The sequence below is a fragment of the Myxocyprinus asiaticus genome, chromosome 40, assembly GCF_019703515.2.
Source record: "Myxocyprinus asiaticus isolate MX2 ecotype Aquarium Trade chromosome 40, UBuf_Myxa_2, whole genome shotgun sequence".
Taxonomy (NCBI): domain Eukaryota; kingdom Metazoa; phylum Chordata; class Actinopteri; order Cypriniformes; family Catostomidae; genus Myxocyprinus; species Myxocyprinus asiaticus.
In genome coordinates this window covers 8,093,901-8,118,640 of record NC_059383.1, presented here as the reverse complement: position 1 = coordinate 8,118,640, position 24,740 = coordinate 8,093,901, and the positions used below count along the sequence as shown (strand labels likewise).

The following is a 24,740-nucleotide window of genomic DNA, read 5'->3' as shown; positions in this document are numbered from 1 at the left end:
TATATTGTTCGTTTCGTCTCTCCCCATCTCACTGAATGTCAATGTTAATAGGCTAATGTTAGTACATAAAACGTTCAAATAACAAACATTTAAACATTGCACATAACATGATGTGTGACCCTTACGTTAATAATTAATTCGGTCTAACAAAACAACCAATATTTTCAGATTAAAAATGCCATTACAGATAAGCATGGAAAACAGCAAACACCAACAGTATGTGCTTATAAGTGCCCCGCCAGAAACAATCTCACCACATACTGTAGTTCCGGGCAGAAAGTTAGCTAACTGCACTCGCTTTGGATGAAGTTCAACAAATTATGTGTTGATTTACATTCATAAATGTCCACATTATCATCATCATCATCATCATCAACAACAACACCACCATTTTAATTTTTGATGAAACATTCCAAGTAATCATGAAAAATAATGACACAGTAAAAACCAAATATTGATCCAGTAACAAGGGCACTCTTTCCTATATGGTCTGGATGATGTGTGAACTAAGTGGTAAATATGGTAAATATAAAATAAGGTAAATATGAAGGAAAAGGGACAATCATGCAAAACAGGTTGAGATCAAATTATGGTCAATTATTAATGTGTTTTTCTATGTTTGATAAGGACGATCTATGTAAATAATGGATCAATAAAATAATCATCCTGTGTCATCTTATGATGTTTGTGGCGAAACTGCAGAAAAAAAAGTCCATGCCTTAACTCATCATTAATTCATGCTGAAGTAAGTATTACTTCAGCTATTAATTCATGATAATTCATGTACCCTTACTGTAAAGTGTTACCATACACACAATTAAATATTTTCACTCTTTTTGCATAATTTGGCAAAACTACAGCTTGATTGGAAATGATGCAATACAATATTCTGCTCACAAGTGATTCTGATATTCTGCTCTTTACTGACACTTTTCTCAACCTGGTTAACAAGTACAGTAACTTGTGAAATTACTTTATTAGGGGCAAAACTGTTTGGTTTTCTGGAAATGGTGTCACAACTGGCACAGTCGTAATAAAAAAAATGATAATAAATATTGAATTAATTTATGTTTATTCCACTCTTTGTTTAGATTATCATAGCTTTAAACATGTCATAATTTGTATTTTTAATATGGATTTTCATAGTTTACTATACAACTAGAAAGTCTGTATCTGGGACCAGGCTAAAACAGTCTAATCTATACTGTATGTACCCAGTGGGTTGTAAAGAAACAACACAGGATACAAAAATATATTTTGGGGGTTATATTCTGATGACTGTTTAAATAAAAATAAATAAATAAACAATGGTTGATGGGGCCACATATATCTAAAAAAATTAATAATATGGAAAACGGGAATTAAATACAAAAATGAAATAAGTTACAATGAAATACGGTAGAGGCCAGTCATCACATGGGTGCCAAAATGTGGTCAAACTCCACACATGCAATCCATATGCATCCAAAAGATTTATAAACCGATGAACAAAACTGGGAGATCTCTTGCACAATGTTTGTGTTCACGTCTCTACATGAAAGAGTACCGGAAAGCGGGTGTCACAAAAATATGGTCTTAAAGGGGCCACGCCCAAGTTATGAGTAGAGTTAAATTGCATGACATTTCTCCACTTGGCTACATATACATAAAAGGCATACCAAAAATAAATGAATGCCTGCTAAAAGATTTCCAAGTTCGTTTTAATGTGGCCTTCATATAACAAAAAGAAAAAAAAGATTAAAAAACAACCCCTTTGACATAAAAATGCTTGAAGTTGAAGAAACACCCAGCTGTGCCCAATGTGTATGTATCTCGTATCACTCTGCAGTCTCTTTCTTCTCATATAATACAATTATTTGAACTCAAATCAATATTTCATGTCTAATTCTTTATTTATTTGGTCAGCAGCTAGCTGTGTAAAAAGCGGGATACAGTCGCAAATTGTTATTCTTATTTTTGTGTAGAAAAGAAAAATAACTGCTCCAAAAATGGTTCACTACATCTCATCTTGTCTGTCCCCAACACAAAGCAAATTATGAGCTCTAAAATTTATAGTATGTTTTCACAGAACAATGAACTCTTATCTCAAATGATCAAGAACATTTTATTTCTCATGATTTGACCCAACACCTTAAATATATTTCCTTAGAGCATTGTTTTGGATATATATTTTTTCCATAATGTTGGTAATGTTGTGAATTGTAATGGCAGATTCCCAATGAGCAAGTGTTCCTGTAGTTCACAAATATTGCCTTGTTGGTTTTATACATGTTGTTGTTGTTGCTTCTCTTGTTTGTCTTCAAGTCTTTTTAGTTTTCTTTACTTTTCCATTATTTGTTCTGCCAAACAGGTAAAAAGCTAATTTCACACTTGCACAACAAGTGGCCCGCTTTTTGTACGGCTGGTGGTCATGTTGATGTATAATTGAGGCCAGTATAAACAAGCTGCTACTCATTTGCCAGATGCTTGTTTTAGATCCAAAGAGCATTTACACTGTGCATTAAACAAACGCTTGAGATGCATATGTTTTGTGCAGTGATATTTAAACGTGGATCAGAAAACACTCGACTGAATTGTACAATCTATTATCAGAATATTAATCGACTTACATTTACATTTATTCATTTGGCAGACGCTTTTATCCAAAGCGACTTACAAAAGAGGAAAACATATGCGAATCATCTTAATGAGACAGTGGTATGAAAAGTGCCATATTACAAAGTTTCACTAGCATCAGAATAGTATTCAAAACAGATATTTTTTTTTTTTTTTTTTTTTTTTTTGTGACTGATTAAGTGCTCATGGAAAAGATGTGTTTTTAGCCATTTTTTTAAGACAGAAAGTGAGTTAGTTTCACGGATGGTGTTGGGAAGGTCATTCCACCAATGTGGTATGATGAAGCCGAAAGACCAGGAAAGTGTTTTGGTGCCTCTTTGTGTTGGTACAACAAGGCGAAGTTCCTTAGCCAACCACAGGCTTCTAGTGGGCGCGTAGCTCTGCAGAAATAATTTTAGGTATGCTGAAGCAGACCCAGTGACTGTTCTGTATGCCAGCACCTTGAACTTGATACGTGCATCAACCGGCAGCCAGTGAAGAGACAAGGAGTAGTGTAACATGCACTCTCTTTGGTTGATTCAAGACCAGACGTGCTGCTGCATTCTGGATCATTTGCAGGGGTCTAATTGCACATGCAGGGAGGCCTGCAATGTGAGCATTACAGTAGTCCAGTCTAGTTATGACAAGTGATTGAACAAGAAGTTGTGTGGCATGTTCAGAGAGGAAGGGTCTTATCTTCCTGATATTGTAGAGTGTAAATCTACATGATCTTGTGGTCTTTGAGATGTGGTCTGTGAAATTTAGTTTGTTATTGACACCAATAGATTTCTGACCGTTTTGGAAGGCGTTACTGTAGTTGCACCCAGCTGCATGGTGATGTTGTGTTCAACAGCAGGGTTGGCTGGAAAGACAAGGAGTTCTTAAAAGGTCCTTCAAGTGAATACAGACGAGGAAAGTTATATACAGTATGATGAAATATTTCCTCTTCCAATATGATTTGAATTGCGTCCAATTCTTCTCCATATGTTATGTCGTCTCTTTCTCCATCCCCGAGTATTAATTGAGTTTTAGCCCAAAGACTAAATTTAAGACTTAATTTTTTATTCTGAAAGTCACTGCTGACCTTTCCAGTCTGTACCATTTCACAGCTGCCACACCGACCGTAAATGAGAAGCAATGTCAACCGCACATCGCAAATATATATTTGAACATGGAATAATTCTTTTTATTTTCAATTATTATGCATAATGGATGAAGTGGCATTAAACTTGATGTGTTTAGCACTTGATTAATGGCCTTCCAACAGAATAAAACAATAATTTTCTCTCTGGCCATCAAAATTTAATTAGCAAACCCTTGCCTGCTGTGTGAATTATATTCTAGTGCCTGCCTGCTTATTCCCCTGCTCGCTAACTCACTGACACTCATGTTGCCGCACATGTGTCTGTGTGTGTGCGTGTGTGTTTCGGTCCCCGAGATGATTGTTTTTCATGCTCCTTTTTAAAGTTCGTCCTTGTGTATTCAAACACGGTAAATCTTATGTTACGTTTCGCAGTTATATACGTTAGACTGTAGGAAGTAAGAGCTTAAGCTAATCAGAGAGAGCAGCTGACCCATGGGCAGTTGTCTTTTATTAAAGTTGCATTCGAATTGCCCTCATTGAGATGCATTTATTCAATCTAATGCCTCCTCATTTTTGCTTCATGAGCTTTGTTTTGTGCTACCGTGTGATTATACAATTAGTATTTTCAAACCCAGCAACTGAGGCTTTAATGGAAATAAAGACTTTGTCTCGGAAGGCAACCGGTCTGACAAAATCTGTGTAAGCCTTGCATTTATGATATTAAACAACTGTGTGGTGCTTACGATTTGGTTATTGGTACATCATACAGCTTGCATAATATATTTTTGCTTGCATAATATTTTTATCAATCAGGTTGTAAAATCATTTTTCAGCGAGGACAGAAATACAGTTTTTAGCTTTTTTCCTGAAATATATGTTAGGGGATTTTACCAGAATCATTGTTTCCAATGTTTGGTTTGGCCACCTGCTGTCGATATCAATTGACATTTAATTAAACATTTGCTTGTCTGAACATTAAACTGATATTAGCTTTCTTTTTCTTTTTTTATAGAAGATGTGATGTGTCTCATGGCATTAAATCAAAAACTAGAAAATCATTATTAAATCAATTAGTGATAGGAAAACTACATATTCAGAATAGACTAACTGGTCGGTTGTCTGAACGACTATTCAATGGAATTTGCATGCCACTCCCCCAGACATAGGGGTATAAAAGGAGCTGGTATGCAACCACTCATTCAGGTTTTGTGCTGAGGAGCTGAGACCAGGTCCCGGCCATTTCAGTGGGTAGTTCAGTGTTGTGGCAAGAGGGACACAATGTCTCATTCCCTCCATCAGGGAACGAAGGTTACGAAAGTAACCAGGACTTTCCCTATCTGTCACTCACTCGACATTGTGTCGATGTAGTGACACTAGGGGTCCCTATACAAAATGCCACAACTAGCTGAACTGTGTTACGTGGACTGGCGGTGCGAGACGGGCAGACCGCTGTGTGCTTCGTAGCCAGCGCACCAGGCCGTCACGTAACCTCCCCCAACGCTCTTATGGGCGTCGAATGGTCCTTCGGGAACAAGTGCATCACTCCCAAGGGGAAGACACTGCGGAGACCACACCCCGTCCAGAGAAGGGGGGGGGGGTGTATTTTGAGTGGAATTATGTCACATGGTCTTACCGAGTCTTGTCAGAAGTATGTCATGTGGAGAAGTCCCATGGTAGGTCCTACCCGAGAGGGGAGGGACTCTACAAACACGGTGACTGGGGGCAGAGGAACCTCTGCCCAAGGAAGACGCAGTTTCCCAACAGGGAAATGATTTAGCAGCAAATATACATCACATGGGTCACCTATGGGGAACCAGCATATGTGGAGCACCTACCCCAGTACAGGGCTTGGTTAGCAAATGTACTGGGCCGGCAGCGAGTTTCTCCGCAAACTCATCTGTCACAGGGCTAAGGAGGAATGTCATCCAGGGATCACCACTTTGTGAACACTACTGGGAGTCAACAGTGCACGTCTTCGTCTCACGGGAGGGAAAGGCGCTATGCACAAGAGGTACACCCGGCCAGCTGTCCTGGAACTTACCTGTTTGTACCTGACAAAACACGGGACGAAACCGGCTCAACCCGGAGATTGTAGAACCTCGCAATGGTGTTGGGTGTTGCCCATCCCGCTGCTCTGCAAATGTCTGCTAGAGAGGCGCCATTGGTCAGGGCCCAAGAGGCTGCCACACCCCTGGTAGAATGGGCTCGTAGCCTCACTGGGGGCGACATGTGCTGAGCGTGATATGCCATCACGATGGCGTCAATGACCCAATGGGCGATCCTCTGTTTGGAGACAGCGCTTCCTTTTCGCTGTCCGCCAAAGCAGACAAAGAACTGCTCTGAGTTTCTAAAGCTCTGCTTGCGATCCAAATAGATGACACAGCAACGCCAAGGCTGGGTCTGCCACCTCCTGGTGCAGTGCTTGCAGGTTCACCACCTGATCCTTAAATGGGGTTGTGGGAACCTTGGGCACATAGCCCAGTCGGGGTCTCAGGATCATGTGAGAGTAGCCCGGGCCGAATTTCAGTCATGTTTCGCTGACAGAGAACGCCTGCAGGTCCCCTATCCTCTTGATGGATGTGAGAGCAGTCAGGAGGGCAGTCTTCAGAGAGAGTGCTTTTCGCTCAGCTGAATCCAACGGCTCGAAGGGAGCTCCCCGTAGTCCCCGAAGGACTACAGAGAGATCCCATAAGGGAATGAGGTGCGGTCTAGGGGGTTCAACCTCCTAGCACCTCTCAGGAACCTGATGATCAAGTCTTGCTTCCCCAAATACTCACCATCCACTGCATCGTGCTGTGGCAAAATGGGAGCTACATACACCTTCAAGGTGCAGGGGGACAGCCGCCACTCCAACCTCTCCCGCAGGAAGGAAAGCACCGATCTGACTGCACATGTCAGCCAGCTCAGCGTCAGCCCGCAACTGGATGACCGTACCCGAGGGAGGAAGCCCAGCCGAAGCTCCGCGTCGGACTGAACGAGCCTGCTCTCCGATGCTGCGCTCAAGAGCTCATTGTCTTCACGGGCTCTAAATAAGAGGTTGAACTTGCCCTGAGACGAGCCGGCGGTCTCATCCGAGAGCCCGACCGGGGCAAGCGAGCATGCTGAGGAATGGGAGATCCGTGGGGGTATACCCAGCGGAGGTGGTCCCATTGAGGTCCCCAAATCACCCCCAGTGCTAACTGCCACGGCCTCATACTCGTAGGTAGAAGGACCGAGGCGGGGAGCCGCTGGGGCGGCTTGCTTTCTCACGAAGGCAAGCCATGACCACAACATTGCCATGGTCATGTTCTCGCAGTGAGGACAAGACCCATCCATGAATTATGTCTCCGCGTTTGCAGTGCCCAGATACGTAGGACAGCCAACGTGGCCATCAGAAGCCGAGAGATAACGACCGCAACCAGGAATAGCACACAAACGGAAAGGCATCTTTAAAAAGATGTTTCGTGTGTGCTGCTCTTTTAGAAAGAAAATATACTCTTTTAGAATATACCCTTTTTGTTTTAGTTATTTCTGCCGAAGCGCCCAGGGGCGTTCTCTGCACTGCACCGGTGTAGAGGTGGAGAAGCCGCTGAAATGCGCCGTAGAATCCAGCAGAGGAGGTGAATGAGAATCGTGGAGATTTTAGCTCAATGAATAGAACTGCTTGGCTCCGAAGACAAAATCTGAATGAGTGGTTGCATACCAGCTCCTTTTATACCCGTATGTCCGGGGGAGTGGCATGCAAATTCCACTCGCCAATTCCCATTGGCCTTTTTTCAAAGATCAGAGGTGTTTAGGGCTCCCAAGAGTGACCCCTAGTGTCACTACAATGACACAACATCGAGTGAGTGTCAGATAGGGAATGAAAATTCTCTCATCATTTACTCACCCTCATGCCATCCCAGATGTGTGACTTTCTTTCTTCTGCTGAACACAAATAAGGATATTTAGAAGAATATCTCAGCTCTGAAGGTCCACACAATGCAAGTCAAAAGGGTCCAAAACATTGAACCTCCAAAAAGCACAAAAATGCAGCATAAAAGTAATCCATACAAATCCAGTGATTAAATATATTCCTTCAGAAGCGCTATGAAAAGTGTGAGTGAGAAAAAGATCAATAATTAAGTGCTTTTTTACTATAAATTCTCCTCTCTGCCCAGTGGGTGGCGATATGCACGAAGAATGTGAATCACTGAAAACTCTTAGGAGAGAAGAGCACTTAGGAGGGCTGTTTGAAAGTGGTGATGTATCTCGTCTCTTTCTTCTCATATAATAAAATTATTTGAACTCAAATCAATATTTCATGTCTAATTCTTTATTTATTTGGTCAGTAGCTAGCTGTGTAAAAAGCGGGATACAGTCACAAATTATGATTCTTATTTTTGTGTGGAAAAGAAAAATAACTGCTCTGAAAAATGGTTCACTGCATCTCATCTTGTCTGTCCCCAACACAAAGCAAATTATGAGCTCTAAAAGTTATAGTGTGTTTTCATAGAATTTCTCTACTTTTTACTATAAATTCTCCTCCCTGCCCAGCAGGTGGCGATATGCATGAAGACTGTGAATCACCAAAAACAAAATAAGAACTCTTAGGAGAGAAGAGCGCTTAAGAGGGCTGTTTGAATGTGGTGATTTATAGTACAAATTGACTTAAATATTGACCTATTTCTCGCCCACACCTATCAAATCACTTCAGAATATATGGATTAAACCACTGGAGTCTTATGGATTACTTTTATGCTGCCTTTATGTGCTTTTTTAGCTTCAAAATATTGTACCCTTTTGGTTTGCAATGTACGGACTTACAGAGTTGAGATATTCTTCTAAAAATCTTTGCTTGTGCATATGAAATTGTGAAAATTGCGATATATGCAGCCTTTCAAAGGGAAACTGGCAGATATTCAACAAATAAATTGGCTAAATAGCTTCAACAGTTTATTGCACAAAACTTTCATAATCCTGAAATGAATTTCATGAAAAATGAATCATACATAATAACTGCAGCATTGCCCACAGCACACGATGTAGATAACCTTGCTAATCAACCTCACTAAACGAGGTTGTCTAAATGACCATCCTGACCCATTCTTAGGTGGGGGAACCCCCTAAGATCCCCTCTTGTCATGATCGTGGTGTCCAGACAGATCACACTGTGAATTCGGCAACAGTAGGTCAAAAATTCTGCTTTTGAAATCGGTCTGTGCTTACCGAAATTCAAACCACTGCCCCCAGTGGCTGAAGTTGGAAGTGTTGTTGTCCACTTACCAGGTGAAATGTCCGCATGGTGGCGCCAAAAGCGAGTTGAATTTTTGTTGTAAATGATGTTATACAGTTAACAGGAATTCATATTTTATTAAACCTGTGCCCCAACTCAAACACCAACCCTAAACCAAACCGTCAGTGGAGTCAAAATTTTATCCTACAGGAATTGTGCTGTTTGTGCTATTTTGATAAGTCAGTGAATGAACTACTATGAACTATTGCATTTTTCTACAAACATAAAGATGACACAACAGAATGCAACACAAAATAAAAAAAGGAACATATTTCTTGTTTTTGAAATCCTGCCATAAAGAATGGCAAAATGAAATGAAATCAACAATCTAATCATGGTATTGCAAAGAGCAGCGCCCATATATGTATAAAGTATTTATTGTTAGCCATACTAGCTAAATCGATCTATGTACAGTACAGTTTCTAGCAGTCTTCACCAAGCTTCAACACGATAGCATCTTCCATTCACTTTTATTTTGGCCACTGCAAATCCACTGCAAAAATTAACACCATTGCAAATTGTAAATATATAGGAGATTTTTTTTTAACAAAATGTATTTGTTTCCGAAGTTAATCCACCATTTTTACCATTGTTGACCACTATATAAATTTTGAAAGTGTTATTGATAAAGATTCTCTGAACAATCAATAAAAAAAAAAAAAGAAAGAAAGAAAAGAAAACCATTGCAAATTGTTTGCAAATGTCATTGAACCTCATCTGCTTTGGTTTGTCTCTTTTAGATGCCTACACCAACAATGAGGTGGTGTACATCTGGACGTTGGATGATGAGAAATCAGTTTCTGTGGCTCCAGATGGTTCTAGACTCAACCAGTATGATCTGTTGGGCCATGTCATTGGCAAAGAGACCATCAGCTCGAGCACCGGTAATTACTTTCCCTCTTGTGCCAGCCAGATTGATCGTACAAAATGTTATTATAGTTGAGATCTAAATGTTCAGTGCAACACTTAGGAAAGTATGAATGTCACTGCAGTAGATCATACCAAGTACAATTTAACCCTCTGAGACCCAAGCATTGATATTGTTGTTTTTTTTTTTGTTTGTTTTTTTTTAGGAATCAACTGGTTATAAAAATGTAGATTTTTATGCATATTTTGTTTTGGGGTGAATTTCAGAAAAATGTTGCATTTAGGGTTGCAACATCTCCACTGTTGTTTTTCTTTTTCTTTTTTTTTTTTTCTTTTTAAAGATAGGAAATGGAAGTTTTTGAAGTTTTTTCACATCACAATTAAACACACAAACGTATATACTTTTTTTAAATTTATTTTTTATTATAAGCAGTAAGGGTAAATTCATGAACAGTTAAGAAATGTGACTATTTAAAACTAATGAGGACTAATGATACTGAAGATATACTGTATTTGCTGGAATAATAATAATAAAAATAAAAAAAATTACCCAAATACCCAAGATATTTTTTTGTTATTGTTTTGTTGTTTTTAATAATAAAAGAACAGCCCAGAGAATAAATTGGAATAGTTTATCTATGATATATTCAAATAGCTCCATTGTGTGAATATAGATAAATGTTCTGACCACTATGCTTTGCATTGCATTTTTGCTACGTTTAGAAACAATGTCTCAAATTTATGAAAGTTTATGTTTTCGGGGGATTTAATCATTTAGGTATTTACTTGGAAAATTGCTAAATTTGTTCTAAAAGTGTTAGCAATTGTGTCAGCTCTGACAATTAATAGATTTTTTTTTCCCTTCACCAAAATTGTTGTTGTTATTCAGTGCAGTGTGTCAGCTATTGTTATGTGTTTTCACCCATTATTTGAATATTAGATATTGTTTAATTGCTTTAAACAAACAAACATTGCAATGTTGCTACATTAGATCTCTAAAGGTTAAATAAATATAGCACTAGCATGCTTTCCAAGCAAAATATTTCATAATAAGAAGTGTGTTAGGCTAAATTATAAAACAATATACAGTGTATATACAATACAATATATAGTGTTAAATAAAAAATGATATAGACAGTATATATGTAGTGTTAAAAACACTTTCCCTTCAGTGTGACCTTGAAGGGAACTGACTTCACACATCCAATAATAAGCATTAAATGTCATTACAAAAATGGCTCAGAAAAGTGTAGCTAGTTCTGAGAAAAGTGCTAGCATAATCTTTGCCATTCATACAAATTCATACATTTTTAAGTGTGGCTTAAGTCTCTAAATGCTTTTTGGGGTCACTGTATACACAAAACTGAGATGGCATGACAAGATCAGTGTCTAAATCTTTAAACAGTAGTAAAATATAGTCTTTATCCATTTTGTTTACCATCAAAACAGTTGTATTTATGCTAAATGCTGCAGTCAGCCCTTTAAGTGATATCCTGATAGAATATTAGGCATCTGCCTTAATTTGTTTGTCAGTATTTGGAGGCACAGATTTAAGCTAAGAACCTTTCTTAAACGCTGTTTGTTTATAGGCATGAATCTGCAACACTATCCTGTTCACTCGCCTTGCCTCTCTCAAACCTCCGTTTTTGCACTTGACAACCTGAATTAATTAATTTCACTTGCTTACCACTGTTTTCTTCTTCTTCTTTCTTCCAGTCTTGGCCTACACTTACAAATTCAATTTTTGTTTAATTGTAAAGTAATTTATCTAGCCTGCTTTGCAAGCAGCTAGCTTATCGATTGCTTTCTGCCACATTTATTGGGGTCATGCATCCCCTGTGAAGTGGAAAGAACCCAAGTGTGTGTTTGTGTGTGTGCAATACAACGTACAACTGTGAAAATGAAAGAAAGATGAAATCGGCCCAAAGTACTAGCAGTGCCCTTCTAAGGTCAAAGAGAGGGAAATCTGTGTTGTAAATGATATTTTATGCTTTAAACAATATGCTAAACAATATTTAAGCACCCATGCATTGGCTGCACTTCCATTTGATTTTATCCAGACATGGATTTTGACTGCTGAAGTGCATAATGAAAATCGGTCATTGACAAATAAGGCTGTCAGAGGTGATAAAATTATGAAATCTAGAGTCTAAGTTTGTAGAATTGTAATATTTGTTTTATAAATTTTCTAAAAACATATTTTATAGCATTTTTATGCCAAATGCATTGTATAGCATTTTCCTATTGATTTAATGACATTAAAAATTTCAAGTGGTGTTACCATCAAGTAAAGAGTGTTAAAAGACTTTCCTTGCACTTTGAATACACAAGTGGACACAAGAAGAGCAAGTAAACGAATATTCGTATTATTATTATTATTATTTATTTTTTTTACAAATATCATGCACTTTTGAGTCACAAATATCACATTTTCTTAAGGTTAGTCCATTTGACCTGAACAAAATGTGCCTTTTCATAAAATAGTTTATGATTTTTCACCTTTGGCTTGTTCATTGGGGGCTTAAAGACATCTAAGCATGATTTTCTGTAAAACTGTTCACTGATGGCTTTTAAATATCGATGAATTAAACACTGACCATCAATGTTCCTGTTAGAGAACTCAGAGGCATGTACACTGAAAAAAAAATGGTGGTGAAGCAAATATAGCAGAAAAGATTAAGTACTTTCTACACTGAATAAGTACGTTTAAGTAAATTCTACATTTGTGCTAAATTTAAACACGTTAAATTTTATGCTCTAGCTTATAAGTAAATATTATTTATAATTGTTTTTTTTATCTTTATGATGCATCATCATGTATCAGTCCTAAAGTAGAAAACCTTGTCATATTAATTTACTAAATTGAATACATTTCACAGGTAAATAAAGTAAATAACCCATTCATGATCAAAAACGTTCTGTTGATTGTACCTTCATCTTGTTTTGTACACCAAGTGTTCTGCATGCGCAGCTCTGAATCTTGTTTCTATTGTCAGCAATGCAAGTTGATGTTGTCTCATAGACTACATAGCATGCATTAAACTTCCCTGTGTCATGTGGTACATGGCTAAGTATGTTTAAATACATGTGTGCATTGAAATACTAGTACAATTTTAAAAGCAAGGCTTAATTTAGTGTTCCATTACTTGAGTAACATGTACAAACAAAGACATTTACTTGAAACTGAGTATTGTAAAGTTATATTTATTTGGGAAACTTTTATTAAAGCCACCAAGAATTGTGTGTAGACTTCTATTGAAAATGTGTTCTGTTAAATTTACTAGCAATTCTGCGTGGAAATTGTTTCCTATTTTATTTTTATTTTTATTTTATTTTTTTTTATTTTTTTGGTAATTCAAACTCCAAATTCTTTTCAGTGTATGTGTTTTTGAGGCTTTTATGGTTGCTCATCAAGTAGTGGACAAATACAAGGTTTATGTATTAACTGAATTACTAAAGTATCTCTATTATTACATAAAGAATCTAAATAAACATAAAACATAAATTCCAGAACAATTCTTTCCTCTGACTGAAAGTTTTCATATAGCAATTTCTCTTTGAAAAATAATTAAACACCATAGACCTACAGTGTATTACAGCATGCTTAGATTCACAAATAAATATCAACTGAAGCTTAATTAACATCATGAATTATTACATAAACATTCAAAGCATTAATATAATCAGACAATAATTTGAGTAATATGAATCTTTTGTATTCTTTTACTCATACACTGTAAACTTGAGCAATAAAATACTCCTCTATGCTGCGGTATTCTTAAAGGACTCTGAGTAGCACTTACTCATGTTGCTCCGCGATTATGCCGAACTTGAAGAATTTGAACACTCACAGTCATTTTGAAATACCAATAATGTTACCAAACAAATTCAAATTAAATCAGCATATGTTTCCATTGATCATGGTATAAACATTGTAGGTTGGGGTGGTAGTACTTAATAGTTTTGATTACTATGAGGGGTTACCCCCTCTCACCCCCCCGGAATCTACACCCATGTCTTCTCTGTTGTTTTTATTTATTAATTTATTTTTTCCCCACTGTTCAGACTACCAGTGACTAAATGAATTTGAGTCGGGTACACCAAAAAATCTGATTGCGCAGCCTGTATGAACTAGCCTTAGAAGTGGGCAGTATGGAAAATTAGTCGCCTGAAAGCACACTCAGAGTTTTTGTTTTTTGAATCAACAATTTGCAGCCCGTGCTGCCATGATCCAAGTCTATACACTTGATCTGAGATTCTGATTGCAACGGTGCCCTCTAAACCTTTTATCCCCGACACCCACAATTCTGCCTTGAGTTTCTACTCCTCCACAGATTTGTGCTCTGTTCATATTACCAGCACTGAAGATTGCCAATCACATTGCAACCAGCAATTGCTGTGAAATTGAGTGGCACGGAGGAGAATGGTAACATACAAACCTTCTCACTCCTAGTTGCCACAACAGATAAAGCCATTTTTGACGCTTGCAGTGAACACGCAATGCTACATTAGTAAAAGCTGCATGACAAGATCATGTTCTGCGGCAGTGATTATTTAGAGACAGACAGTATTAAGATGTGTTCAAACAGCCCCCGGGTCCAAGTTAGTTGTGTTGAAAGGTTTCGCATTGACTCGCCTATGGAAGAGACACCTATTTTACTGTCTCCTTCAGATAAAATGGAATAGACAAATGTGCCTGTGTTTGTTTTTAAAGCACCAGATGCATCTGTTTGTTCCTCATTTTGTCATTTTAATTGTCCTCTACTCTGCCTCCCATTGCAGGGAGAGTATGATAACTCAATTGACAAATTTCTCCTACAATGCGATTACAATTCAATCAACCTCTGGTTCTGTTTCAAGATGAAGTGTGTAATTTTTGCACCACTTTCTGCATCAGATGGAATGTCAAAATGAACTAGATTTTTACATTTTCTAAAGAAAATGTGAGTGGTGCTCACCTATGCAAATCAAGCCGACGCAATGATGTTGTTGTTGGTTACCAGGACATTACTAGGTGTTCCCTATCTGTCACTCATTCGACGTTGGTGTCGACGTAGTGACACTAGGGGTCACTCTTGGGAGCCCGAGACACCGCTGGTCTTTGATAAAAGGCCAATGAAAATTGGCGAGTGGTATTTGCATGCCACTCCCCCAGACATACGGGTATAAAAGGAGCTGGTATGCAACCACTCATTCAGATTTTCTCTTTGGAGCCGAACGGTCATGCTCATTGAGCTGAATATTACTGTTCATTCACCTCTGCTGGATCTGACGGCGCATTTCAGCGGCTTCTCCCTCCTCTGCACTGGTGCACTACAGAGAATGCTCCTGGGTGCTTCGGCAGAAAAACTAGAGAGTATATTTTCTGAAAGAGCATTTTTCCCCTCTAAAAGAGTATATATTTCTCTAAAAGAGTGCACACACGGAACGTCTTTTTAAAGACGCGTCTTTTTAAAGATGCTTTTCCGATTGTGTGTTATTCCTGGTTGTGCTCGTTATCTCTCGCCTTCTAATGGTCATGATCACTGTCTTTCGTGTCTGGGCACTGCTCACGTGGAGACAGCGTTCGTGGATGGTCAGGTTCTCATTGCGAGAATATGTCCATGGCAACGTTGCGGTCGCGGCTCGCCTTCGTAAGAAAGCGAGCCACCCCAGAGGCTCCCGCCTCGGTCCTTTTACCCACAGGTATGAGGCCAGCGCAGCTAGCACTGGGGGTGATTTGGGGACCCCAATGGGACCGCCTCCGCCGGGTATCCCCCCGCGGACCCCCCATTCCCCAGCGCGCTCGTCTGCCCCGATCGGGCTTCCGGGTGAGTCCGCCGGCTCGTCTCACGGTGAATTCGACCTCTTATTCGGAGCCCGCGAAAGTGATGAGCTCTCGAGCGCAGCATCGGAGAGTGGGCTCGTCCAGTCGGAAGCCTCAGCTGGGCTCCTCCCTTCAGGGTCGATTGCCCAGTCACAGGCTGACGCGGAGATGACGACATGCTTTCCCGGGCAGCCGCGAACGTCAGTTAGAGTGGATTTCACCGCTCTTCCCTGAACCCTCGCGGCTCGGTGATTGGTTCCTGGGCTCGCGGCGCCGCTCAAAGCCACGCCCTGCCCCCGTTCCTTTCATCCCAGAAGTGCATGAAGAGCTGACAAGGTCGTGGGAGGCACTTTTTACTGCCCGGTCCTGATCTTTTCAGCTTCCCCGCCCTCACTACCCTCGATGGTGGGGTGGCCAAGGGCTATTTGGCAATCCCCCGGTGGATAAAGGCGCTCGCGGTGCACCTATGCCCGCAGAGCGCCGCCACCTGGCATGGGTTCCCAAAGCCCCCGTCCAAGGCCTGTAGGTTTACGTCGTCTCTGACGGCCAAGGCCTACGGTGCCGCTGGACAAGCCGCCTCCACCCTGCACGCCATGGCTCTCCTGCAAGTCCGCCAAGCCGCTAAAGGAACTGCATGAGGGTAGTTCTGCCCCGGGATTGATGCAGGAACTGCGCTCGGCGACCGACCTCGCTCTCCGAGCGACGGAGGTCACGGAGAGGTCTCTCGGGCAGACGATGGCCACACTAGTGGTCCAGGAGTGCCACCTTTGGCTCAACCTGGTCGAGATGGGTGAGGCCGACAAGACACGATTCCTTGCTGCCCCCATTTCCCAGGCGGGCCTATTCGGCGACACCGTCGAGGACTTTGCCCAGCAGTTCTCGATGGTAGAGCAGTAGATGGATGCTAGCCGGCATATCCTGCCCCGGCACGGCTCAAGATCCCGCACCCCGTCTACTCATCGCCAAGGGCGTCCCCCTGCGGTGACTGCACTGGCTCCACCGCAGCCCGCCCCTTCGGCCCGGCCCCGGCATGGAGCCCACCGCAGGAAGCAGATGCCACCCGTCTCGCGGCCGCCCAGAACCCGTGAAAGGCTTCAAAGCGCCCTTGAGACGGGCGACCCAGGGACAACGAAACCCGCTGCTCTGCAGCTGGTAAGCAGATCTTCATCTTTCTGTTACCTTTTGCATTTTGCACTGCATGCCCAAGTGGCTGCAGTACTCAAAAGCTCAGCAAGAGCAGTTTCCTTGTTCCCTGGGTCACGTATCCGGTGTGTACGGCTGTCCTCACGACCACCATCCACCACTCCATTTGGCAGGTTTGGCGCTCCAGCCCCTGAGCGCCCAGCTGTGGCACAAATCCGCCCCAGATGTGACAGTCTCCACGGGTCACGAGGACAGGCCTCTTCCTCCCCATCCCAGGCTGTTCCGGGGGTGGTCACAAGCAGCCAGGTAAGTGCTTCGATGTCCTTAGACTCAGCACGGCCACGACGTGGTGTGGCACCTCGAGCTCCACCCCGCCGCGAGGCCCCACCTGCCGGTACATCCAATGACGTTGTCCTTTTGGTCCCCCTTGCGCGGAACTTGGACGCATGGCTTGCGCTTTCCAATCCGTCACGAGGGCTGGTCCGGACCGTCCGACTCAGCTGCGCGATTCACTTTGCCGGGCATCCGCCCATGTTCAGCGGTGTCCACTTCACCTTGGTGAAAGACGAAAACGCTGCTACCTTGCGCAGAGATCGCTACCCTCCTACGGAAGGGCGCGATAGAACCTGTCCCTCCAGCCGAGATGAAGAAGAGTTTTTTTCAGCCCCTACTTCATTGTACCGAAAAAACGCTGTGGGTTGAGGCCAATCTTGGACCTGTGAGTTCTGAACTAAGCTTTACACAGACTCCCGTATAAGATGATGATGCGAAAACGCATTCTGGCGAGCGTCCGGCATCAAGATTGAAGGATGCGTACTTCCACGCCTCGATCCTTCCTCGACACAGACCCTTCCTGCGGTTCGCATTCGAGGGTCAGGCGTATCAGTACAAAGTCCTCCCTTTCAGCCTGTCCCTGTCTCCTCGCATCTTTACGAAGGTCGCCGAGGCTGCCCTTGCCCCGTTAAGGGAGATGGGCATTCGTGTTCTCAACTATCTCGACGACTGGCTAATCCTAGCTCACTCTCGAGATGTGTTGTGCGCACACAGGGACCTGGTGCTCTCACACCTCAGCCAACTAGGGCTTCGGGTCAACTGGGAAAAGAGCAAGCTCCTCCTGGTTCAGAGCATTTCTTTTCTCAGTTTGGAGTTGGACTCAGTCTCCTTGACGGCATGCCTTAAGAACGAGTGTGCCCAGTTGGTGCTGGCCTGTTTGAAGGCGTTCAAACAGGGAACAGCGGTTCCACTGAAACTTCTTCAGAGGCTCCTGGGGCATATGGTATCATCGGCGGTGGCCACCCCGCTCGGGTTGATGCATATGAGGCCGCTTCAGCACTGGCTCCAGACTCGAGTCCCGAGACGGCCATGGCACCACGGGACACACTGCGTGGCTACCATGTTGGTCTGTCACCGTCTTTTCAGCCCTTGGACCGACCTCTCGTTCCTATGGGCAGGTGTTCCTCTAGAACTGGTCCCCAGGCGCGTCGTGGTCACGACAGACGCCTCCAAAACGGTCTGGGGCGCCATTTGCAATGTGCACACAGCCGCCGGCCTCTGGATGGGTCCGCGACTGCATTGGCACATCAACTGCCTCGAGTTGTTGGCAATTCTGCTCGCCCTGCGGAGGTTTCGGCCGTTGATCCAGGGCAATCACGTGTTAGTTCAGACAGACAACACGACAATGGTAGCATATGTCAACCGCCAAGGTGGTTTGCGCTCTCGTTGTATGTCACAACTCACCCGCCGTCTCCTCCTCTGGAGTCAGCAGCACCTCAAGTTGCTGCAAGCCACTCACATCCTGGGCAACTTCAACACTACGGTGGATGCGCAGTCACAACAGATTACCCTCAGGGGAGAGTGGAGACTCCACCCTCAGGTGGTCCAGCTGATTTGGAGTCGATTCGACAGGCACAGGTGCACCTGTTCGCCTCCCAAGAATCCTCCCCACTGCTCTGGTACGCCCTGACCGAGGCCTCCCTCGGCATAGATGTGCTGGCACACAGCTGGCCCCCTGGCATTCGCAAATATGCCTTTCCCCCAGTGAGCCTGCTTGCACAGACCCTGTGCAAGGTCAGGAAGGATGAGGAGCAGGTCGTCCTGGTAGCACCCTACTGGCCCGCCCAGACGTGGTGCTCGGACCTCACGCTCCTCGCAACAGCTCCCCCCTGGCAAATTCCCCTGAGGAAGGACCTTCTTTCTCAGGGAAGGGGCACCACCTGGCACCCGCGCCCAGACCTCTGGAATCTCCATGTCTGGCCCCTGGACGGGACGCGGAAGACCTAAGCTGTCTCCCACCTGCGATGGTAGACACATTCACTCAGGCTAGGGCTCCCTCTACAGGGCGCCTGTATGCCTTTAAGTGGCGTCTGTTCGCTAAGTGGTGTTCTTCCCGTCGGGAAGACCCCCAGAAATGCGCAGTCAGATCAGTGCTTTCCTTCCTGCAAGAGAGGTTGGAAGGGAGGCTGTCCCCTTCCACCTTGAAGGTGTACGTTGCTGCCATAGCAGCACACCACGATACAGTCGACGGTAAGTCCTTAGGGAAGCACGACCTGATCAGCAGGTTCCTGAGAGGCGCCAGGAGGCTGAATCCCTCCAGGCTGCGCCTCGTTCCCTCATCGGACCTCTGTAGTTCTTCAGGGTCTACAGAGAGCCCCCTTTGAGCCTTTGCAGTCAGCCGAGCTTAAGGCACTCTCCTTGAAGACTGCCCTCCTGACTGCGCTCACTTCCATCAAGAGGGAAGGTGAACTGCAAGCGTTCTCTGTCAGCGAAACGTGCCTGGAGTTCGGTCCAGGTTACTCTCCCGTGATCCTGAGACCCGGACCTGGCTAAGTGCCCAAGGTTCCCACCATCCCTTTAGAGGGGAGGAGGCAGACCCAGCCCTGTCGTTGCTGTGTCCGGTGTGCACTTTACGCATCTATTTAGATCGCACGTAGAGCTTTAGAATCTCTGAGCAGCTCTTTGTCTGCTTTGGTGCACAGCGGAAAGGAAGCGCTGTCTCCAAGCAGAGGATCGCCCACTGGCTCGTTGACGCCATAACTATGGCATATCTCGCCCAAAACATGCCATCCCCGGTAGGGCTATGAGCCCATTCTACCCGTGGTGTAGCGGATTCTTGGGCCTTGGCCAGAGGTGCCTCTCTAACAGACCTTTCCAGAGCAGCGGGCTGGGCAACACCCAACACCTTTGCAAGGTTCTACAACCTCCGGGTGGAACCGGTTTCGTCCCAGGTAGTGGCACGCAATACAAGTGGATAAGCCCGGGATATCCGGCCGGGTGTATCGCTTGCACATAGCGCCTTCCACCTCCTTTTGAGCTGAAGACATGCGCCGTTAATTCCCAGTAGTGTTCACAAAATTTGTTCCCTGGTTGACTTCCTCTGAGCCCTGTGGCAGTCGAGTTTTCGGAGAGACTCGCTGCCGGCCCAGTACACGTGCTAACTAAGAGCCCGGTTCTGGGGTAGGTGCTCCGCATGTGGCGGTTCCCTGTAAGGCTAACCCCATGCGATCTATATCTTCCACTAATTCGTTTCCCTGCTGGCAAACTGCGTATTCCTTGGGCAGAGCCCCTCTGCCCCAGTCTCCATGTTTGTAGTAACTCCTCCCCCATTGGGCAGGATCTACCTTGAAGGCTCTCCACATGGTTGGAAAGACCATGTGACGTATTCTTCCACTTAAATATCCCCCCTCTCTTGGGGCGAGGTGTGGTCTCTCGACCTGGCGGCCGAGTCGGATAATCCCCCTTCTTTTTTAGGGAGTGGAAAAAGAGAAAGGGAAAAGAGGCCACGACTGGGTTAAGCCTGTCTCTATCTTTGGGTAGTCGACTTGTCCCCAAAAAGGGCCGTTTGACACTCATAACTGTGTTGGAGGAGGTTATGTGTCGACCTGGTGTGCTGGCTATGAGGCACACAGCAAGTCTGCCCACCACACACCGCCAGTTCACGTAACACAGTTCAGCCTTGTTGCGTTTTGTATAGGGACCCCTAGTGTCACTACATCGACACCAACGTCGAGTGAGTGACAGATAGGGAACGTCATGTTTACTGGTGTAACCTCCGTTCCCTGATGGAGGGAACGAGACGTTGGTCCCTCCTGCCACAACGCTGAACTACCCGCTGAAATGGCCAGACCTTATATCGGCTCCTCAGCGTAAAACCTGAATGAGTGGTTGCATACCAGCTCCTTTTATACCCGTATGTCCGGGGGAGTGGCATGCAAATACCACTCGCCAATTTTCATTGGCCTTTTATCAAAGACCAGAGGTGTCTCGGGCTCCCAAGAGTGACCCTTAGTGTCACTACATCGACACCAATGTCTCGTTCCCTCCATCAGGGAACGGAGGTTACACCAGTAACCATGACGGTTTCAAGGGTGTTCAGGTTGGTTGGTTATTGACCCAAGACAAAAGAGTATGATATTCTGGTCTTCGATATGGCTCGAGTCCCTCTTTCAATGAAAATCTATGGGATTTGTTTGTTCCTTTTATGGTCCACCAGTCAAAACTTGTACATCCAATTGCTCAGAGGAGTAATAGTACACCTCTTCTCAAGCCATACTGTATGATTTGAGACACTGTCATTCATGTCCGTTGCACGGTGCGAGTTCAGGTACGCTCCAGAGTTGAAAATGTAGGGTGAGGGGTATGTTTGAACCCCTAACCCTGAGCATGAGCAATAATAATACAGAACAACATTCTAGTCCCACAAGTAAAAATCCCATTCAACTGTTTTTTAATTGTATCTTTCAAACCTTTCAAGACTGACCTACTGTGAGCTCAGAAGTTGTTAATCAATGGTATGCTTCTGTTGAGGCCATCAATCCGTGTTTTAACGCATTTACCAATTTTCACATTAGATTTGGACACTGAACACTGGTTGGAATAGGGTGTAAACTTTGCGATGTGTCCGGGGACATTATTACACTGACGCACACACACCACACACACACACACACACACACACACACAACAGTTATTCCGTGTTAATGATCAAGTGATGGAGAATTGTTGGAGTTCTCCCAGTTCAAATAATTTCAACTTTGAACCCATCGCAACTGATCTTTTGAAGCATCAGCTAATGATTACCAGACAATTCGGATGAAGAATCTTTACATGGGCAGAATCAGAACAAGATGCAGTGCTTTTGATGTGGAGTTCAAAGCGGTGCTTGACTCCCTGGCGCGAATCATGTGCATTCCATATCCAAAGCGAATAGCCACAGCCTGTCGGTAGATTATTATTGCGGATAATGAGGGTTTAAGAGATTCAATTGCATATTGTAGTGAATACACAACCTATGGGGACTAGTTTAATGTTACTTGAATTGGTGCAATTTTAGTGCATTTCTTTCTTTATCTGTGGAAGGCTTAAGGAAGGTTAATAAAGCATTATTGTTCCATATTGTTATGGTTTCATTTCTTTCCTATAAAGGAAATAAATGTATTTTGACAGGAAAAGAAGCATATATAGTGAGTCAAATTTCAGCACTTTCAAAATCTTTGATTAATCATGATTAACAATGAAAAATCATACAATTAATCTCAATTAAATATTTGAATCAACTGACAGCACTAAAAAAACAGTCATGTCAAAATCTCGATTTTCAAGAGTTAAAAACTACACTATTAGTAAACTGTATATCTACAGCCTGTCTAAGGCTATTTTTTGGCCTGTAGTTTTGCTCTAAATTCATAGGCGAAAATTGTCATTTTGACCCCCCTTCCTACTAAATAATGGATTACTCAGGAAAGTTGGCTTTCATTATCATTTATGTTAATGTTTTTTTCAGAAAAAGTATTAGCAAAATTTTAAACATTTCATCCAGTGAAGTTTCTGAAATTTGGTTGATTTGACATGGAATAACCCAACTGGGATAGGAGAAAGTATTTAAATTAAAATAATTACACACTTCACCTTCCGGTGCCAGAAAATGTCTTCAAACAGCATTGACTGTTATGAATTTGTCATCTCCATTATTTTGGACGGTAATGTCTTATGGAAGTGATAAAAATTTTGAACAAATGTTATATGACTAACATACAGCAAGCTGGCACTAAAACGTAAAAAATGTGTAGGAATAGTTCACCCGAAAATGAAATTTATGGCATTTCCAAACCTGTATGACTTTCTTTCTTCCTTGGAACACAGAAGGAGCAGTATGTTAGTTAACCATTTAAAAAGGATCATGGTTGAGGGTGAGTAAATTTATGACAGAATTAAATTTTTTGAGTGAACTATTCCTTAAATGTCACAATCACAGTCACTTGTTCTCGAGAAGACGTTTAGAGGGGAACTGAAAATTAGAATGATTGTCTGTCGCCCGCTACAAAGGCAAGAACATTCAATCTCCCCCAACCCAACCATACTGGGAAAACACTTGAGTATTTACACATTGGTGCTGTGATATACAAGTAGCAATCATGTTAACCTCCCTCACCAACACCACACTACCTACCTCTAATGTAGATCTCACAAAATCCTTGGCATTCTCTGCATGCATGATCGTCTGTAAATAACGTTCCTAATATTTTAGTCAGTATGTTGTGTTAACATAGAACTAGGCTCATCAATAATTAATATCTCTCTCTTCTGCTCTCTCTTCTCTTTTTCTCATTTCCCATACAGGAGAATATGTGGTGATGACAACATATTTCCATTTGAAAAGGAAAATTGGCTATTTCGTGATCCAGACATATCTCCCCTGCATAATGACTGTCATCCTCTCTCAGGTCTCCTTCTGGCTGAACCGAGAGTCCGTGCCTGCACGCACTGTCTTTGGTGAGATTTTATTCCTTATTGTTTCTTAACGCCCAGATATACTGTGCAAGTAATCCAGTAAATAACACATCAAATGCACAGCTGCTGTTTAAAATATGAGGCTTCATCAAAACATGCTGTGTGATAATTTTTTTTTTCCCCCTTTTTTGTTTTCCTTTTTTGTTTTTATTCGCCATCATGAAACAACATGAACGTTCAGTAAAGAGCGCCAGAGATGGTATTAAAAGTTTGTATTGTGTACAAAAGTTTACAGAGCAGTGCGGGTGGTGCGGTCATTGAGCAGCCCTGCAGCCAGACAGTGATGGATTCTGTTTTGAAAGTGTGCCGGGTTCGCAGGATTGACCTGTCCACCACACAAGCACCTAATTAATTACAGATTAGATGGACCTAAACCACAAGTGAAATAAAGTCTGAGAAAGTGATGTTGACGGGCCTCTCCAGGGATGGGGAGGGTACAGATAAACCCAAAAGCATCAACTGCATCTCCCTCGGCAGGCTATTCGCATCAGTCTTTAAGGTGGCTGGAGTTAAGAGATTATTGCATATTGAGCTCACATCAAATTTGTCATGGTGTCTGGCTTCGTCGCCGGGTTTTCTTTTTGGAGTGACTATTTGCACAATGTGTAAATAGCACCTGCCACACAGCATGGCTATTTGCACTCTAATAGCCTGGTGGAAACACAGAAATTAAAGGCAAACTGCACCATTAGGATCGCTGAAGTGGCGTGGGATATAATGACGGTGTGCATGTGCTTATTTGTGCGGACAACCCAGGTTTGATTCTGCCTTTTGTCCCATTTTTCCTATCCTGTTTCCTGTCTCCACTCTTAGTATTTCCTTTAATAATACTTATAATTAGGGCTGGGCGATATGATGATATATATCGTGGCAACAATATAAAGTGTCAATAGATAGAGAGTTTGCTACATCGTGTATATCGCGATATGTAACTATCCATGTGTGCCGTGCGTGCGTATCTATCAGTGGGCACACTTCACGTGAGACTGAAACGATATAGAGATTTAGCTATATTGTGTATCTTGTGATATGTAAATATCTATGTGGTGTAGCGGCGGATTCACTAAAGGAATTATGCAGATCAGGCAATGGTGCAAACGCGCACACAAGCTCGTTGCTGATTCTTAGCTATTCTGATTTTGCGGGCCGATTCTGAGTTCTCAACAGCGGAGGATGCAGCAGTCCATCGTGATTTGAGACAGTCT

At 42.9% G+C, this 24,740-nt stretch overlaps 1 protein-coding gene across 1 annotated transcript in view; it reads left to right on the top strand.

The window, feature by feature from the left end:
- LOC127430421 (gamma-aminobutyric acid receptor subunit alpha-3-like) overlaps nt 1-24,740 on the top strand; it is a 293,420-nt gene that overhangs the window by 210,680 nt on the left and 58,000 nt on the right. Inside the window, exons 7-8 of the mRNA XM_051680177.1 lie at nt 9,674-9,817; nt 23,365-23,517. Of these exons, the coding sequence (XP_051536137.1) occupies nt 9,674-9,817; nt 23,365-23,517 (297 nt within the window). The remainder of the gene's footprint in view (nt 1-9,673; nt 9,818-23,364; nt 23,518-24,740) is intronic.